Raw genomic sequence first — 20,325 nt, forward strand, 5'->3', positions numbered from 1 at the left:
GAGTCGAGCCAGATCCATTACCACACCTTCCCTCCACCTTGTTTGTTGGTACCAACACTGAGCAGACCATTTCACTATCTACAGCTCCTGAAATGCCATAATGAGTATAAATCATTCACTGTGGTTTAGGTACCAATTCATTATTTATCACAGTGAAAAAAAGATACTGGAGACAAAATGGTGCTGCAGTAAAATTTTCATGCAGTTAATGGTTTTAGTTATGATTATTGCACAAGACTTCATTACTTATAACTGTCACAAGCAGCAACTCCTAAGCAGGTTTACTGAGTCAACATGGTGATCTTGCTTAGCCCTTTTAATGTTATTTGAATCTATAGCTTACAAGTCTTTTTGCCCTGTTTCTCAGCAAATTCCCATCATTTAAGTTCATTGATAACTAAGAAAAATCATATATTACAAAAATCAAAGATTTTTCACAGTATAGCCTTACTTCACCCCAGTGAGTAAATTCCATTTGAGAAATGACTGAAGAACATTATGTGTTACCTTAATGAACACGTATGAAGTCCTAGCTAATGAAAACATGGGCAGTATTTTCTACAAACAAGTGTGTTTTCACTAAGAATAATTTCTTTGCCATTTGTGAATTACTTCACACTGTATCTATGTATATATATCAGAGAGAAAAGAGGGAAAAGTGACTTCAGATTGTAATAATCATGCTTCACACACATACTGCATGTATTATGCCCTACTTAAAAGGTTCAAGGCAATGAAAATCAGACTCATGCTTAGCTCTAAGAAGAAGCCTCCAGATTTCATTTTGCTATATTATGTTTATAGAACTAAATTCTTCTAGCAGTAAAATGCTCTCTACCTCTAGTGATATTAAACAAAGTAGTGCACATGCACTCTGGAGCAAAACTTGTCTCTAAATAATATGCCTGAAAGATATTTAATCTCATCTTGTATATTTCTATCATTTTTATAAGCATTGGAATGCAGCTTTTCACTCTGTTAAAAGGAACGGATATTTTAACAGAAAAACTACTTTGACTATTAAAAGCAGCAGTTCTTGAACTGTGCCTCAAAAATCAGGCATGACAGCATCCCCATTAGCAAGCAAGCCTTGGATGAAAAAGCCTTGAGAGAAGCCACTTCCCTAAAAAGCCCACAGGTAACCTGGGAAATCCCATTTACAGTATGTACTGGTTTTCATCTCAGTCTGTGTCCTAGAGAGATGTGTTGGAGACATTACTAATGGCCAGTGGGCTTGCGCTTCTCTCCTCTCATGCAGAAAAGAATGGAAACTGTATTTCTTGCATTCCAATTTTGCTGCTGCCTTTCTTCATAAAAACACCAGCGAACATGAGCTGCAGCCATGGCTCTCCAACAACTGAAGTGATTTCCCAAGTGAACATGCCCAGAGAATGGCACTCATGCCTCTAAGAGTCCCAACAACCTGGAGGGCTCGAAGCACAAATGATTTCAACAGAAGTTAGGAGCTGGCCAAGAAAACCTCTGTGTGACAGGGGAGGTTGCTGCTACGCCAGAGGTCCTTGCAAGAGAGAAAGCAACACCTCCGGTTGCTTCCTCTCCAGTCCTTCTGCTTTCAGCAGCAATCAAGGGAGACTGTCACCTGCTTGGTATGGCCATCCCACAAGCAATAAATGCCCTTTTCTTCCCAGTTACACAATTCTCATTCATTTCTTGCCAAACCATTTCATAGCACTCATGTCAAATTTTTTGGCAGCTGCTACCCTCGTCCCTAATCCTCCCCTCTCTTTGTCTGGTCCAATAGGGCTACCCTTCCCCAGCAGTGCCAGTGCTGCCTCAGCCATGCCTCTTTCTCTTTGCTGCTCACGATACCAAACGAAGACAAAGAATGCAAGAAAATACACGTTTAGCAGCTGCAAATAAGTGACCGACTCATTCTCCCCATGGTGAACAGAAGTGGGTCCTGTACCATCTCAGCACATTTCTACAGTAAGTAGCAGAGGTGTTTTATTATTTCCCAGGTACTAAGTTTTTAGAGAAAAGAGGATTACTCTGAGAGGTATTACTTGCAGGGGAATTAATGATCACTGTACATAAAGGCATCTGACACTTGCCAAGCATGATTTCATAATTGTTTAAACTTACACTGAAGATAGATGATCTAGTTGTGACATATCTTTGATGAGAAAATATAAGGAAGACATTCCCTAAAGATGCCTCAGTGGCTCCAATGAAATTATGTTTGGGATGGGTTAGATGTTGAGTGGAGCATGTTCAGCTCTCAAAGAAAATCCACTCGCTGTCGTCAAGCCTCTGTGAAAAGATCTAGTTTGTAGATGCTCAGGAGAGAATTGGTAATGGTTTTGCATTGGTGCAAAGAAAGGAGACTTTGGAAAGAGTTTTCTAAATGCTTGCTGGTTGACCAAGTTAAATTCTTAATATACATCAGGATTTCTCATGAGCTGAATTAGGATATTAGGAAGGAGAAAATGATAGTTTCAGGGATGTTGCTGAGGTAGTCTGTTAGTGATGGAGTCATTTATTTCTTTTCTGGCAGCCTATTGACTTGAATGGTGATGTTAATAACCTAGACAGCAAGAGAGAAAAGCAAGCAAGCCTTGGCAGTGATATGTATACTTATTGACTCTGTGAGGGTACGCTCCTTTTGCTTCTAGAGTTACAAGGAAGACACAACTTTGGTAAATCACAGAAAATCCTAGTAAATTCCTAGAAGGGACAGTTCTTAGAGATGTCCCAGTTTTGCAAAGATGCTACAAAAAATTGTTCACAGCGGTAGGAAAAAATCTGAAGCTCTGGTGGAGAATGCCATGAAAAAGGCATCAGAGGGAGGCCCAAAAACAGTTGAAAAGTTCACAGTAAAAAAAAAAAGAAAAAAGGAAGAGTTGAAAAAGAGAAGCAGAAAAAGTAGGTGAATATAATAATGGAAAAAAATTCAATGAACCACAGTGCTGCAGCAGGTAGAAAAGATCGAAGCAGAAAAACTTGGTACAGCCAGTAAAGTTAAAAAATATTCATAGAGAAAACATTATTACCTGGTGAAAGAAGTAGCTTCAAAAGAATCAGTGAAATTATTTCAGTCAAGAGTAGCAGAGTGATGAACCTATACAGCAATAAACAAACAAAATCTGAAAAAAAATTAGGAAGCATTATGGGAAAAGAAAGCTCCATATTATCTTTTGGCTAAGAGAACTGAAAAAAGAAAGTAGAGTGGCATGATTAAGCAAAGTGAATGCCAGCATGCTGATTAAGACATTCACAGAAGAATGGTGTCTAACTGGAAGACATCAGAAGTCAATAAAATCCACAAGTATTGGTTAAAAATCCTTACCAACCCATATCTTAGCTCAAAACACATCTATAGGAAATGCTGCAAAAGGCTGGAGGGGTCGAGCATGCTTATGGAAAAAGAAAAGAAAAAGGGAAAGAGGTGGCATTATCCTAAAAACCTGTTAAGTGACTCACTGTTGATCTAAGAGCTTCTTATTGAAACAATCAGTGAAAACCAGAGTATTTTGATGATGGGGAGTACCTAGCAGATACCAGAACAAAACAAGAGTCTAGATGTGATTTTGATAGATTATGCAAAAGCTTCTGAAAGCATGTCATGAAATAGGAATCCAGAAGCATCTGGGACTTGGGAGGGAAGTGCATTACCTACAACACATCTGCAGAAGAGGAGATAAGAGCACTGTGAAAGACATGGCAGGTGACTTCTTGTCACCCTTCCTCTTTGTTGTAACTTTGTTTCTATTATTTGCAAAGCTGAGACACACTGAGAAATGTTATTTAGTGACAAAAGAGGAAAGCCTATCTCATATCTACTTGTTATGGGTTCCTGTGGCACGGGTTTTTTTTCAGTAGCAGGGGAGGGGGCCGCAGGGGTGGCTCCTGTGAGAAGCTGCTCGAAGCTTCCCCGGCTCCAAGTCGGACCCGACTCTGGCCCAGGCTGAGCCCATCAGCGACGGTGGTAGCACCTCTGGGAGAACAGATTTAAGAAGGGGAACCTGCAGTGAGTGGGGGGAGTGGGATGTGAGAGGAACAAGCCCCTCTGCAGACATCGAGGTCAGTAAAGAAGGAAGGGGACAAGGTGTGCCTGAGGCGGTGGATGCCCCTCCAGCCTGTGGTGAGACAAGACGGCAGGCTGTCCCCCCCCAGCCCATGGAGGGGAGCGGGGGAGCGGAGGCCCCCCAAGATGGCTGTGACTCCATGGGAAAGCCCGCGCTGGAGCAGTCTGTGACTGAAGGACTGCAGCCCGCGGAAAGGTCCCACCCCAGGGAAGTTTGGGAAGAACTGCAGCCCACGGAAAGGACTCACGTTGGAGAGGTTCGTGGAGGACTGTCTCCCATGGGAGGGACCCCGCGGTGGAGCAGGGGCCGAGTGCGGAGTCCTCCTCCCCCTGAGGAGGAAGGAGCGGCAGAGACCAGGTGTGGGGAGCTGACCCCAACCCCCATCCCCTGTTCCCTGCACCGCCGGGGGGAGGAGGTGGAGAGAACCGGGAGTGGGGTTGAGGGCTGGGGGGAAGGTGTTCTAAGGTTTGGTTTTACTTCTCAATGTCCTTGTTTTGTTTTGATTGGTAGTCAATGAAATTGATTTTGTTTCTTCCCCAAGTTGAGCCTGCCTTTTGCCCGTGACCATCAGTGGTGAGTGATCCCTCCCTGTCCTTAATCTCGACCCACGAGCCTGCCTTTATATTTTCTCCTCATCCCACTGTGGCAGGGAGCGGGGCGGGGGGGTAGGGGGGGAGTGAGTGAGCGAGCGTCTGTGGAGCGAGCATCTGCGTGGTGCTTTGTTACTGGCTGGGCTGAAACCACACTACTTAATACAACAACTTGAAATTATGTGGCCAGCAGGAGGCAAAAATTAATTTCCCAGTTAAAACTGCAAGGCTTTTTTGAAGGAAGTAAGAACTGTATTTAGGCAGAGCAAGCCTGTATGTATTTCACACCAAAAAAATCCTGTTGAAAGTATCACAGAAGATTGAAACAGGTACTGGTGTGAAAGAATACATAACAGCACTAAACATCATAAATGTTAGGAATTTGTCAAAAGATTATGATAAAAAAATGAAGAAAGAGTGCTTTGAGATGTGTACAATTCCTAAAGATATTTCAGGATGCAAAATACCTTAAAGGTAATCAACATATATGCCATCCACTGCAGTGAGAAACTGGATCCAAGGGAATTGTACAGCAGGACAAAGCAGAAGTTAGCACTGAACTAAGCAACAAACATGAACATGGATGTGAGAAAACCTTTTTGTTGATCAGAGGATGATAGAGGAAAAGGGCTGAGAATAGTCAAGGATACTACAGAAAATGAGCATATGGTGACAGTGAGCTACATCAGAGAGCAAAGACTGTCTAACTGCGTCTCAGGCAATGCTCCAGGACTGGATAGGAAAAATGCTCCTTCTAAGTGTCAGTCTTTAGATAGACAAGACGCATAGTCAGGGTGGATTGGGAAGAAATGACATGGCCTTTGGGTCGCTTTTCTCCCGATATATAAAGCACTAGTTTTCCCACTGGCATGTCTAGAATACATTCCTTTAGAGCTTTGTATGCATTAAATGTTCCTAAAGAGGTACTGCTTTTGGTAGTTATTTGAACACATCTTGAGGCAAAAATTTTCTTTTTTTTTTTTATTTTTCAGCAACGTCAACAACGTTGCAAACACATACTTATCTGGCGCACATATCACTCTGTTTCTCCAACTTTTGGCTCATCTGTTCTTGTGAGACCTGCTGAGGACCAAAACCTCCATCTTCTCACCTACTGTGACCTTGTGAAATTCTGACTCTCAGAGAAACCACCACTTATGGTATGAGAAACCGGACTATCTCTACTACTACTGCTACATCTTATGCCCTGCTGTGCCTCCAGCATGAACGCATCCCATCATTCTACCTGCTATCTCCCCCTTTCCCTAGCTCCCCTCCAGCCTTTGACTCATATGGGACAAAGTCTGCTTCCAGAGTAAAGGTACATTCATTTCAACTTGCAATGCAGCAGAGAGACAGTTGAGTTAGTTGGGCTTCCCTGCCCTGCTAGGCTGCAGTAATCCAAGAAGCAGGGAAAATTCAGCCTGATTAGAGCTGGCTTGAGATTCCAGCACTGCTGGACAAGTTTCTTTCCCATTGCTCACCCACAGTTTAGTTTCTCAAACTGCTTAATCCCAAAGACCATCAAGCAGTATCTAGTGGACCTGTGCATTAATCACCAACAAGCTATACACTTGGTACTGCGGATGACACAGTATTTTTGTACGGAATATAGACTGCAGACCCTGTAACATGGTATCATGTCCATTAAGTACAGCATTCAGAAATAACACAGAGAGAAGAACAGCTAAAACATCATGCGGAATTTATCTTTTGTGTCAGGCTCCTAAGCAATCTGAGCAACACTGATATTTACACCAGCTGATGATCTGTCCTGTTAGGTACACAATGCTCCAAAATTCTAGCACTGGACTCCTTATAACCCAAATGCACAGAGAAACTAAATACGGGTTGTCCTTATAAAACTGAGTCAGGCTTTGTGCCAGTTGACTCTCAAGCATTGTTTGAAAGATTAAAATAAAACATAATTGCACCAGCTTTCTAAATCTGACCAGGGCTCAGAGGATAAATGCCTTGCCTCATTATGTTTAACTGCTCTACCTCAATCTGGTTTAAAACAGAGCGGAGGCTGTGAGCTGCCAATCTGCTGTACTGCTAAGAAAACCGAAATACCGCTACAGACCAGGATGTGGGCTCCAGCAAGGAGCCACGCTTAGTATTTGGCTTTCCTTTACTGTCCCCTGCTCCTCAGCTCATTTGCTTCCAAGGATCATCACTTCACCCAGTAGGACTATGTGTCAGCTCCAATTGAAATGATCCCTTTTCTTAACAGACAGTGTTTCTGTGCCTGAAGTGCAATGTTATTTATACATTACAGATCACATTCCTGCTGCCTAGCTCACGCTGGTGGCTCCCACTGTCACCACTGAAGAGCACCAGCCAAAGCAGCGGCTTGCCTACTTGAAGTATACTCTCAGAGATGAGTCAGGCACACCTCATTTGACTCTTAAATAGGTGGAAGTCCCAGTCTGCATAAAGGAGAGTCAGAGCTAGCTGGAGTCAAATCAAAGATAGTTTTGCTCCAGTAAGGAAAAGAGGCTTTGAGAAGCCAGTTTAAAATGGGACAGAAGCCCTGTGAGAAGCCCCAGATGAAAGCCCCAGCATCACTCCTCTATCTCTGTATTGTTTCTAAATTACCAACACATTTGGGACACACAAAAAAGGCAAGGATACCTTTTGGGCAATTGTACCAGCAATATCAGTAGGCACTTCATGTAATAAAGATGTCTAAGACACTTGCATGTCAAATTTCCCATCTAACCCAGCAACATTGCTCTTCATGGCTTTCCCAACTATTGCTTACCTCTTTCAACTTGTCCAGCTCATTTTGCAGTGTCTGCTTGGATACTTCCACCTCAATAATTTGCTGCCGAAGGATTTCATTTTCATCTTCTGCTTTAACACGTTTCTCCTCCACGCTCTCCAGCTCGTGGTGCAGTCTGACAGAAACATCTTTGGCTACCTGGTCAGAAGAGCACAAATGCATGAAGAGGATCTGTGAGGAGCAACAGCTACAGTATGTCTCCTACAGTAGAAAGCATAATACAACCCTAGACACCTGAGAGATTTTTAATTCAATTATGAGACTGTTGATGAAAGACTCAAAGCCTTCTGAGTATCAAAATGAATATTCATTTCTAATAAAGAAATCCAAGATGAACATATATTTGATTACCTGTCTCCAGCTCCCTCTCCACCTTATGCTAAGGCAATGTCATGAACAGCAGGAGGAAACAAGCAGATAACAAACCCACACATCAAAGTCCCAGGATATCACATCAATAAAACAAAAGATGAGGAATTGTACTGTAAAGTTGACAGGTCATCGATCAAAGCCGCATCCATGAAGCAGTCTCATCCACCCAAATTTGCTACTCTGGCAGCAATCACAACTAGGCAAGAGTGATATGAAAGCACAGAAATATATGCTAGCTTAGGTTTTCTGAGTCCAGCCTAACAAGAATAAATACTTCCTCCAAAAACATTTGGAAAGGTGATTCATCAAGCAAAATGATGAATTAGTGAATTATAAGTCAGCAAAACCAAAGCAAACAAACTAAAAAACCTCAGTATCTCTTTCACTTGAATCTGTGTACAAGATTTTTACTGAGTAATGTATCATTTCTATTATGATAAGGCTATCATTTGTTTTCCATCATAAAAGAGAAAATTAGGTCTGACATTTTGAAAAGTTTGATGACTTGATATGTCACTCTCATTTTCACTACCGGGAACCAGTCATTCCAGTTTCAGAAGGTTCTAAGTTTTGCATTTTTAATTACAAAATGCTTAATAATTCTAGTGGCAAGCAGTCCCCCTCTAGAGAAGACATTTTCAAAACAGCTACAAGATAGCAGTATTAAGAAAGACAAGTAAAGCTAGATAAGCATTGTGCCTATACAAAGCTTGGCCTTGATGGAAACATTTCTGAAAAATATAAGAACTGTTTCAGTATGAACATAATTTTTACAGGAATTTTTGATTTATGGGAATAGCATTTTGATTCTCTATCCACCTTGCTAAAAACTGTAACAGTCTGTTCCTGTTATGAGTAACTCATTAGGCACTAAGAAATGCAACTTTGACTAGGTTTTTTTTCAGTTATTTGGCATAAGCAAGAAGAGAAAAGGAAGGAAACGGCATGAATTGGGAAAAACATATCAGGTTTTGTTTACACAGTTTTGCCAAAACTAAGGTTTTCAGTAAAACAAAACTGTTTAAATCTTTCAAATGCACAAATGTAATTTGACTGCATTTCTTTCATTTTGAATTTAAGCACATGGTTTTTTTACTCACTAACACATCTTTTTATGATGATAAGCCGCATATTCGTTCTCCATCACAGAAGGATATTGGTCCTGATATTTGGAGAACTACTTCCTGTTTCATGTGTCACCCTCCCTTCCATTGCAGGGAGGCAAATCCTGGTCTGCTCTCTTTCACTGCAAATATGAATCTCTCACCCACCTTTAAATCTTGTTCCAGGCTCCTAATGAGCTCTCCATCCACATGGCCTGTTTGTGCAACTTTCAAGCTTTTCTGTTCCGCTTTCCTGAGACGATATTGCAGAATGCGGCAATTCTTGTTTGCCCGGTCCAGCTCTCGCCGGAGCTCCTGCAGCTGGTAAACATCTTCCTCTAAATAGCTGTCACGCATTTCTTCCATTTCAGCCCGAAGTTCATCCAGCTCATCCTGTGAGAAGTCAAAACAGTGCTCCATCATACCTCTAAATCTCCCCCGTGGGAGCAAAATAGGAAACATGCTCACTAGGATACCATATTAATGAAGTGATACAGATTGCAACATGCAGCTCCAGAAGTCATAGGAACAGAAGTTTTATCCCAACATTGACTAATTATGCTGAACTAAATTAATGAATACTTGTTATGTTTCTTACAATTGCTTCAATAATTAAAAACAGACCAGATGCTTATCTGTCTCCTGAAACTCGTAACACCTTCATTTTGGCATCTCTAATTAAAATAAAAAGTTCATAATACTTTGCCACCGTCTGAACTGATTCCTTGCTTTATTTGGACAACAGTAAACCTAATTAACAAAGTAACTCAGCACCTCTGTGTGATGTGCCTTTTAACAACAGCACTTCCTAAAAATGAAATTTTCCCTTGAAAACTTTAATGAATCTTTACACCAAATACCGAACTGCTCCATATGAGAATGCTGTCCCATTTGAGACTAGCACCATGCACATGCTTAGTGACAGATGGGTTCGGTGTGGGAGAAAGTAGGCTTCTGTTGGGTGTACACACATTTCAGTGACAGAACCACAAGGACAAAATAAAACCTGTGCCCATGGGAATAACCTGGTCATTCTTTTCTAGGCATCATGAACTGTCCCAATTCCACATTATACCATGAGTGGCACATGCTCTCTAAAGTCAGATTTAAAGATTTACAGCTGAACAGGATAAGCTCTATCATTCCCATTTGTTTAATCTGTGCATGACTGAAGCTCCAGAGCTAAAACTCTTATAAACATGGCTTCATGTTCACTAAGGGCAAATCGTGCCTGACAAATTTGGTGGCCTTTAACGACGGGGTTACAGCGTTGGTGAATAAGGGAAGAGCAACCAACATCATCTACCTGGACTTGTGCAAAGTATTTGACACTGTCCTGCACGACATCCTTGTCTCTAAATTGGAGAGACACAGATTTGATGGATGGACCACTCAGTCGATAAGGAATTGGCTGGATGGTCACACTCAAAGAGTTGCAGTCAATGGCTCAATGCCAAGGGCAGAGCAGTGACACGTGGCGTTCCTCAGGGGTTGGTCGGTACAGGGACCGGCGCTGTTTAACATCTTTGTCAGTGACATGGACAGTGGGATTGAGTGCACCCTCAGCAAGTTTGCCAACGACACCAAGTTGTGTGGTGCAGTCGACATGCTGGAGGGAAGGGATGCCATCCAGAGGGACTGTGACAGGCTTGAGAAGTAGGCTCGTGCAAACTTCATGAAGTTCAACAAGGCCAAGTGCAAGGTCCTGCACATGGGTCAGGGCAATCCCAAGCACAAATACAGGCTGGGCGATGAGTGGATTGAGAGCAGCCCTGCGGAGAAGGACTTGGGGGTGTTGGTTGACGAGAAGCTCAACACAAGCCAGCAATGTGCATTTGCAGCCCGGAAAGCTAACTGCATCCTGGGCTGCATTAGAAGAAGTGTGGCCAGCAGGTCAAGGGAGGTGATTCTCCCCCTCTACTCCACTCTCATAAGGCCCCACCTGGAGTACTGCATTCAGCTCTGGGTACCCCAACATACGAAGGGCATGGACCTGTTGGAGTGAGTCCAGAGGAGGGTCACAAAGATGATCAGAGGGCTGGAGAACCTCTCCTATTAGGACAGGCTGAGAGAGTTGGGGTTGTTCAGCCTGGAGAAGAGGAGGCCCCAGGCAGACATTATAGCAGCCTTCCAGTACCTAAAGGGGGCCTACAGGAAACATGGGGAGGGACTTTTTACAAGGGTAGGTAGTGACAGGACAAGGCGCAATGACTTTAAACTGAAAGATGGTAGATTTAGATTAGGTGTAAGGAAGAAGTTCTTTAATGTGAGGGTGGTGAGGCACTTGAACAGGTTGCCCAGAGAGGTCGTGTATGCCCCCTCCCTGGAAGTGTTCAAGGCCAGCTTGGATGGGGCTTTGAGCAACCTGGTCTAGTGGAAGGTGTCCCTGCCCATGGCAGGGGCGTTGGAACTAGGTGGTCTTTAAGATCCCTTCCAACCCAAACCATTCTATGATTCTATGATAAAGGTCTTCCAAGCACAGGGGTGCAAGCCATTAAACTACTGTGTGAGAGGAAAACTATGACTCTACTAACTTTGAACAAAGTTGGGGAAAAAAATCATAAAAAAGAGCCAGGAGGAGAATATTTGAAATGAACCATTAATTTTTAAATAATTTTCTTTAAAAATGCATTTGATATTATAAAGACCAAATTTTCTGTGGAAAACATAGCTTAAATAAGATTCAAGGAGAACTTGCACTGGGGCTTGCTGCACCATCACCTCACTTCAGATCTCTAAATGACACTTGAAATACCAAGGATGGCTGGAGAATATTCACATTTGTATCGATTGGAGAAGACACTGCTATGGCGTTAGCTCCCTTGACAAAGCACCCCTCCAGGCTGGACCATCCCTGTCCAGTCCCTCCATGAACATGTCTGCCTACATCCCCTGGTAGTCCTCTCAACCATTCCCCCTTCCCATGGCCTAACTGGATGGACGGTTGTGTTTTTCCCTGTATTCACCTTGCTCCACTGGAGCTTTAGTAACAAATGAGGGACACATCTTGTCTCTGAGCACAGTTCTGACCAAAGGAAGACGTGTTGAACTTCTTTAGCCTCCTTAGCATAGTTATGTTAGAATTATAGTGTTAGTCCTACCAAAATCTGTACAACTGTATTTATACAGCTATGTTTTATCTTCAGTTAGTTGAGCCAGCATAAGTCAAATTTTGGCCAAGCACAAGGCTTGTTATTTCCAAAATGACCACTCTGGGCTCAGCAGTGAGGCTTTGCTCCACCAGTACAGCCCTCCAAGGGCTCTACACAGTTCTCCCTAGATGCTCAGAAAGGACAGACAGGTTTTCTCACAAGCCCACTATATCGCTATACATTTTCAATATATTCAGATTTCTGCTGTAGGGGCATCCTGTCCCACAGTCTCCCTGGGACAGCTGCAGGAGTGAGATATTTGTGTGGATGGAAAAAGCTCAAGGTTACTCCCCAGTGAGCTGGTTCATGCTTGCACCATACGCTGGCAGAAAAGGAATAGTGTAAGCACAGTAACAGAAGTTACCCTTGCAGCAATGACATCCTCAGAAGTTGCAAATACATTAATTAACCACAAACAGCAGACTGCAAGGAAAGAAACAAGCTCTGCAGACCAAACCCAGCAGGACTCTTTCAAAACGATGATAGGCCCTGGCCCTATCTACTCCTCCTCAGGGTATAGCCAAATACTCTGGCCAGTTTACAGACAACACACTGGCGAAGTTTTGATAAATGATTGATATTTTTAAAAACAAAAACATAGCAATGTATGCTTGAGTGAACTGGGGAGGAGACCTGTTATTTCTTTTTAATGTGCACACCTTTTCACTATGCTTCACATTTATAGACACTTTCCAGTGGTAAAGTAAAAGTTTACCCAGTAAAGATGGAGATGCAAAAGAAAAATGTCAAGGTTTTAGAAACTGGTTAGAGAGTAGCAGTGGCTTTTGAACCTAAGAAAAGGAGCACACTTCTGTGTTGCCAGTTTATTAACTATGTATTCTGGCTAAGGTACTCATACCAAAACCACAGTCTTTACTTGTCAGAGTTAATATAGCCCTCTGGGATGAACAGGACCAGAGTTATTGCTTAGGGCTGTCTGCAGACTCAGGAGTTGAATCTACCTCAACTAGATTCAAGTTCAATTAACTTTTTAATATCATCTTCAGAATGCTAATGTTAGATTAATAATTTGGTTGTAAATTGAGAATTTTGAAACACAAATCCACAATAAAGGAAAACATGTCATCACCAAATTAATGGGATCTGGTTTATAACCTGATGTTTGTATTTAAGAACGAAGCAATGGCTTTCATGTATAAAGTGGCCTGCAAAGAACAACTGTAATGTTATAGTTCATCTCTTAAACTTCCCTGTTATCTATAACAGGTTTTGGAATTAGCAAATCTGGTTAGTTTCTAAAGACAAATAATCCACAATATTTGACTTTAAAGCATTTATTACAACCAAATTTGGAAAGTGAAACTCACATAATTTTAAACAACACAATCCCTGAAACAGTCATCCCACTGAAAATTAATATTCCCAAATCCTCTCGGTGGGCATGGGAGCTCTCCCAGCCTTAAGAGTCACTCAGTCTCCCTCGGAGACTTGAATCCAATGTCTTTCCTCCCACCAAAGAAGTTCGCCAAAGAGCTGCAAGCGTTGGCATGAGCTGTATTTCAGGAGATAGGCCTGCCTTTTGCCTCCAGGAAAACTTTGCAAGTCTGTGATTTGTTTTGCTGTGCTTACCTCTGGTTTTGGTTATAGATACACAGTTTGCTTTTCTCAAGTGTAATTTTGCAGATAAACTAAAATTTAGGATACAATCAAGAAAGCTATACTTTAAAACCTCACACAGTTCTCCTCTCAGATTTTTTTTGACTGAATTGAGCTTCCTTTCCACACAATTTTTTTTTCTACTTCCAAAACCGTCATAGAGAAATCAGACTGTGTCCCAACCTCTTGTATTTAGGAACACAGCATCCTTTGGACGAGCTTTAAAACACAGCAACATACATGCAAACACAATGAGGGCACAAACAATTTTGACCATATAAGGAGCAGAAACCTTGCCGTACGGGCTGCATGCAGCACCAGCCTGCTTTCTGCTGTATTACTGCAGTGCCTGGGGCTTGGACCTACATAGTCTGTCCAGCCCAGGGAGGAAAAACCCAAATGGGACAGATTAAATCTTTTTGAATAGCAAGATGAAGTCCTATTTTTATGTGTTAAAAAAATATATATAGGAGCATGTCACCTCCGAAATGTCAAAATATAGGAAAATGATATGTGGCTCAGATTTTGTATGACAGCACACAATTATGGATTCTGGGATAATCTTTTACTAGTTACAGTAAAGACATAATCTCAATACGTGGCAAGGGTGTAGATGCTTCCAGTTCACAAGAGCTTATTCTCCTTGGTAGGTACTTGTGATTCTGCTGTAGACGCTGAAACCTTGTGTTAGCATCTCCTAAGTCAGAGCTGTTATGATTACATCTACAAAACCAGGGCAGTTTAAACTCCTCTTCTAAAGTGATGTGTGCACATAAAACAGAGGAAGCTAAGTTAAAGACCCAGGGAAGTGGATATTACAACTGAAATGATGATGGTCCTGCTTACTAAACCGGCAAACCTACCACTTTGAAGGAAAACATTTCAATCACTAGTGAAACCAAAGGTAAATGCACCAAAGCCAGAACCTTAAAAATCCCAAACTCAGTACTTCGCAAAAAAAGATGCTTTGGCTGCGAGGCAGTTGAAAATACTAGATAAAACTAATTCCTAACTTCAATAAAATGTATTGTTCTTATTACTATTATTATTGTGAGTAAGAATTAAAGCTCTTTCTCTCAGGAGGTATTGAGATTCATCCCGTGGATTTTAATATTGTAAAACTGAAGAAAGAAATCAGAATAGGCACTTAAAAGTAATTAAAACAAACAAGTAAGAAAATGGCCATCCCTCTTTCTGCATCTAAAAAATTGAGAGCCTGCTCCCTTCCTTAAACAGGGAGGACCTGCTCCAGCATCTCAAAGTGGGAATCAAAATTGGTAAGTTAAGTGCCAGCATAAGAAGCTTCACTTTGCTGTACGTTCCTGTACAGGATGAGAGCCTCCTCTTGATCCCTTTTAATTTAATAGTAATTACATTACTACTTTCAGTTAGAACAGCACCAGGCAGAGAGTCCTGGAAGAAAGAATATTGTTTAGGAAAAAGCTAAACTGCTTTTCTTTCCAGATGATTTTCTTTTCCACCCTGGTCATCAGAAAGAACAAATGGAAGTATGGGAAAGAAAATAACTTTCTAACTGGCAGCTCTTTCCAAATTTGCAGTGGAAATCCAAATTGCTCCTGGTCCTGAGTCTAACTGCTTCTGGTTTCAGATACTTGGCCCAAATGACTTCCTAAAGGCCAGCTATTTGGGGTCTAATAAGGATCAGTCATCTGGAATTCACAGGGTGGCTGTATGAACACAGGGACACGCTTAAATAGCTGCTCCATTTGCAGGGTTCCCCTAGACTTCAGTGCAAAAGCAACAGAATTAGGATTCACTGTTTCCCTGTCGGTCTACCAAGCCAAGGTGAATTGGCTGAAAGGGAAAAGCCTGTGTGCAGTTTACATCACTGCATAGCCCAAATACATACTGATGGTGTCATTTCACATCTGTACGGTGCAAATAGAAGACTTGCCTGTCAGAAGAGAAGCCATTATCTCATTAATACCTCCACTGATGTCATGCTTGTTTATTATTGATTTAATTTATAATGAAGTATAATTAAGGGTAAATTATAGGAATATGCCTTGTTTAGGATTCTTTGGAAAAAAAAAAAAAGGAGAGAGAAGAGTCAGGCCATGCAGCTATTACACTAAGTAACCCATACTCATATGAGTCATTCCCACTGAAGTGACCAGGAATACTTTTACAACTGATGGGCTGTGTCTACCCGGCCAGTCTGGTTGAGATCCATAATGAGGTTTGAAAGTAAACTTTCCAATCATCCCCACGACTGTGCACTCATTCAGCCCACAGAGTACACAAGAAATGGATTCCTTCTGAAATAAAATAAGCAGAGACCTACACTCCAAGGGTGCACCAAATGTGCTCCATTACTCGAGTCCTCTGGACAACTGCAAAACACATGCATGATGGAGATGTTTTGTTCAAGGGGCCAGACTAAATACAGTCCAAAGTAAGACCCCTAAACTGCATATAAACACAGAGGCAGCCTGCTGATCTACCCTCACTGAGCTGAATTACTGGCTAATACAGAAAAAGCTCTTAACTCAGAGTGTGAATAGAGACCAAAACTAGAACCCAACCATGAGTCAAAAAAAAAAAAAAAAAAGGAATTTTCGAAATTACTGTTAGGGAGAAATTACATGCAGAAAATAGCATAAAAGATGTATGGATACTGGATTCATTACTATGCATTTACAGTTACGTATATTGGCAAACTGGAAGTCTTTAGGCTCCAGTGCATTAGAACACATCAGTGTCCAGAAATTATACACTAACTTGGAAACATCTGCAAACTAGGAAGCCAAAAACGTACAAAACCAATAAACTGTAAAGTATTAAAAAAAATGCAAATGAAGGATGAAATTCAATTGTCTATGTAAAAAATCTAAGTATTTATTAATTTAGCCAAAAGTCATATTTATAGATTATGCCAGTACTATTTTCTAAATAGAAGGTTATTTAATATACATTAAATCAAAAGAGGGGAGACTGAGGAAGGGAGCAGGGGCGGAAATTACGGTGGGCAGCTGCTATTGCACTGGCGAATACAGAACTTCTAGAAAGTCCTTGATAAATCTAAGATTCATGAACTGTGATTTTACGTAATCTCTGTTTTTGTATTTTAAATATCTCAAACTGTCTGTATGTAGGAGATGCTGCTGCTGCTAAGGAATAAACACATCCCCCATATCACTTTACAGCAGAACTGCAGTAGGGATAAATATGCTCTAAAAGGCTTTGGTTGGCAAGAAAGCAACAACCATTATTTTTGCCTCTTGCAAAATATGTTAATGAACCTAAAGTTCCTGGGCCCCTGATATTATTGTTTACCTCTCAAACCGAACTACAAGTCGTGCACCAATCCAGCATTGTTTGAAGCTTGTGCACAAAACAAGATGAGAGCTGAAAAATCGTAGGACCCTGAGCACCTGTTGACTTCAGGGCTGGTTTAAGTTTGCAGGATCCAAGAGCAGCATCTGGCAGCTTTTCTGCTATATTCAAGCATTAGCCCCAGTATTGTTTCAACATGCTTCCTTGATTGGAGCAGCTGAAGCCGTTCGAGCAGTCATCTGGCTGGGGCAACATTGATATCATCTATTGAGGGCCACCAAGTGAAACTATTGCCTGGTGCATCACGCCCTAATCCCCTCCAGGCAGTGCAGGGGTTGACAGGGACACAGCTGGAGTTAACAAGGCACATTGGCCTCACTATTCTTCCCCAGAGTGACATCTCCCTCCGACAGCTGACCCTCCCTCCAGCCAAGCCTGGCCACACAGGTTTTGTGCCCCAGGCAGGGTTATGGCCTCCGTTCTCTTCGGGACTGCCAGTCACCAGGTGGGTAAAGCAGCATGTCATGCAGAGATGGGGGACGAACTTTGTTTTGCTAACCCCAGTAACCCTCACTAAATGGAAGAAAAATTGGTCCCATCACTTCACATCATTTTTGCTCTGCAAAACCCTTTGACATACACAACTCCCATCAGGTTAACAAAACAAACAGTGATATTACTCCTCATGAGTTCATCCCAAGCCTATGGACTCAAAGATCTACAGTTTCAAGGGAGCCAAGAAATACAATGTAACCTCATATGACACATATTGTGATTTTAAACAAAAATGAATGTTCTTTAGATATATCAGAGTGGAATAAGGAGCCTGGAGTGGCCCCTTATTTGATTTATATCCAGCATATGTCACAGATAAAAAGGAATATAGAAAGAATAAAGACAAAACAAGATAAACTAGATGATTATCTAATAAAACCAACATAGTTTAGAATATATTTTTGTGCTAGCCTGCACTGTAGCAGCATTTCTGCTGTGTTGAACTTGTACCAACCCATGCACAAAGAGGAGGTCCACTAAAGCAAAGAGAGCAAGCACGAGTTTCATTTTAAGGTCTGTACGAAGTGCTATGCCTCAAGTAGGAGGCTGCTTTCACATTGTGGCCATGAAGGATGTAAAGAGAAAAGGGGCATGTGTCATGACTAAAATACCACTGCTGTTTCTGCTAGCACGTTTATTTAATTAAAACGGTCTGAACTAAACTTTGGACAAGATAAAGCAAGAACATTTTTAATTGCTAAAATTTAGGCCCTCTTCCTCAGGATCCCTCATCCTTTCAAGGGCTCTACACCACAAGGAGCTTCTTTCAAAATTTCCCAAGGACTTGCATAGTGCATGACGCTTCTCCACGTGCTGGACACCTTTAAAGTAATCCTGAAAAACAACCACTTGTGTGGGCAGTATTTTGCTATTACTAACAGGACTGGCTAGCAATGACTAAAACTTTACCTTCCACTAGCACTTACCGGTGACCTCCTGGCTCCACAGAGTCGGGCACCACGACATAATTTCACTCTTATACATCAACAAATAAGTGATACCTTTTAAATGCTGCTGTAATATTACAGTCTTCCCCCATAGGTAGCTGAAATAAGGTTATGCAAGAACTATATGAAACTGAAATCAATGATGACGAAATTTCACTGAGGTAGCAGAAAAGAGACTGCCCAATGTAAACACTTCTCCTCAACTACTTCACCTACAGGCTTAACATTACAGGTAGTTGGCCACTGCTGGAGCCAAAGTCTCATCTAGGGTAAAATCACAATCCCTGGAAATATATAAGGTGGCAACTTGATATCAGGTTGAGATCTGGCTCACAGTGTATGAAGCCTGAGATGTCTGCAGCATCAACAGTTTGCCCTGCAAAGACTTCCATGGAGCATTCTGGGAGACTTTCTAGCACTTCTTGAGTAGAAATAAAAACAAACGATTGTGTTCATTTTGTTTTTTCTGGTAGCCCTTTAATATCCAGTAATCTTTAGCACTAAGTCTACGTATATGTGTATATATATATATATACACTGTGTTCTATAACCTATGTTCCAGACACATGAAAGATATGTGAAAGACCTTCCTATGTGAAAGATAAATTTCCCTGAAACAGGCTTTAAAATTATGCGCACTTACTGTTGCACTCCAGCTGCAGGGAAGGATAAGGAGGAGTGAAAACTACAAAATTCGGCACATGGCCAAGCTCAGGAAATTAACAGTTTCTTCTGGGATTTATCTAATCACTTGTCTATTTACAGCTGACAGGTTCCCCGTTATCCCTTAGTCCCCTCCAGTTAAAGGAGAAACACATCCCACTCCAATACCTACCAAGGGAACTGCATTGTAAAAAACACGAGGAGCAAACCCACAAGTAAACAACTCAGGCAATGCTGTGGTTTTAATTTGCAGAAGTTTTTTATAGGTTTCCCTAGGAAAGGAAAATGAAGTTTGGGAATTCTCCTGGTAACTTTTGCACTACTGGGCTGTTTCCAACCATTCTGAGAGAGGAGCAGAACTGCTAAGACTTCATGTACCCAGGTGGCCAAGGAAAGCAGACAAACCATGTACTCAGTCCCCTCAGGAGAGGCGACAGAGTGAGCTCATGGCTTTCCAGGCACAATGACATGCCCACTGGAAGTCAGCTGAGACACAGAGCCCCAAGAAACCAGTCTGTATTATCCTACTAGTCTCAGAAATACTTGTAGCCTGAAAAAGTCATAGTCCAAATCAAAGAAGGGTTGGGACACAATTGCTGTAGAAGATGAAGACATCAAGGTGAAAGACCTGAAGACACTGTTGCACAGGGTGAGAAGTTTGAAATGATGTAGAATAAAGTTCTTTACCTAGGACTTGCCAATGTCAATCCAGTCCCGTGATCAGAAAGTCCATAAAGTGGGACACCCTAACAGTGGTCAGTCCTAGACAATTCAGACAAACTCTTTTTCAGTTTCCCATAGTTAAAAATTACTTTCAATATGAAACATGAAGCTTAACACATTCTTCATAATGGGTTAAAGTTTAAATACTATAACTGTGCAAATCTTGTAATGCAAAGAGATGCTCCCAGGCTTTTGGCTTCCATGACTTCTGATGGCAATGCCAGTTTACCTGCTCCTAAAGCAAATCCTATTACGAAGTCTGATTTCATTACATCTCCTCGTTTCTGGGCTGTCAAGTAGAACAGAAGCTTCTGATAAAGGTTCTCTATGCTGCTCATCATTTTATAGAACATTACATTTCCCTAACACACTCTGGAGTTTTCCATCCAATGAGTGCTATAAAAGCTTTGCTATGCGCCAATAATTTTTATTGGTCTAGTTCTGTATTATCAATTTCTAGATGACCAGCAGTGCC

The 20,325-nt window shown here is 41.6% G+C and overlaps 2 protein-coding genes across 12 annotated transcripts in view; both read right to left on the reverse strand.

Moving 5' to 3' along the window:
- Positions 1-20,325, reverse strand: part of LOC138684714 (uncharacterized) — a 334,210-nt gene that overhangs the window by 280,676 nt on the left and 33,209 nt on the right. The gene's annotated exons all lie outside the window — the stretch shown is intronic.
- MTCL1 (microtubule crosslinking factor 1) overlaps positions 1-20,325 on the reverse strand; it is a 115,168-nt gene that overhangs the window by 91,692 nt on the left and 3,151 nt on the right. For all 11 annotated transcript variants that reach the window (XM_069779018.1, XM_069779017.1, XM_069779014.1 and 8 more), the window contains exons 2-3: positions 9,065-9,289; positions 7,401-7,559 (exon numbers count right to left, since the gene is read on the reverse strand). In XM_069779018.1, coding sequence (XP_069635119.1) covers positions 7,401-7,559; positions 9,065-9,289 — 384 coding nt within the window. The remainder of the gene's footprint in view (positions 1-7,400; positions 7,560-9,064; positions 9,290-20,325) is intronic.

This window comes from Haliaeetus albicilla, chromosome 3 (assembly GCF_947461875.1).
Source record: "Haliaeetus albicilla chromosome 3, bHalAlb1.1, whole genome shotgun sequence".
In the NCBI taxonomy this organism is placed as follows: Eukaryota; Metazoa; Chordata; class Aves; order Accipitriformes; family Accipitridae; genus Haliaeetus; species Haliaeetus albicilla.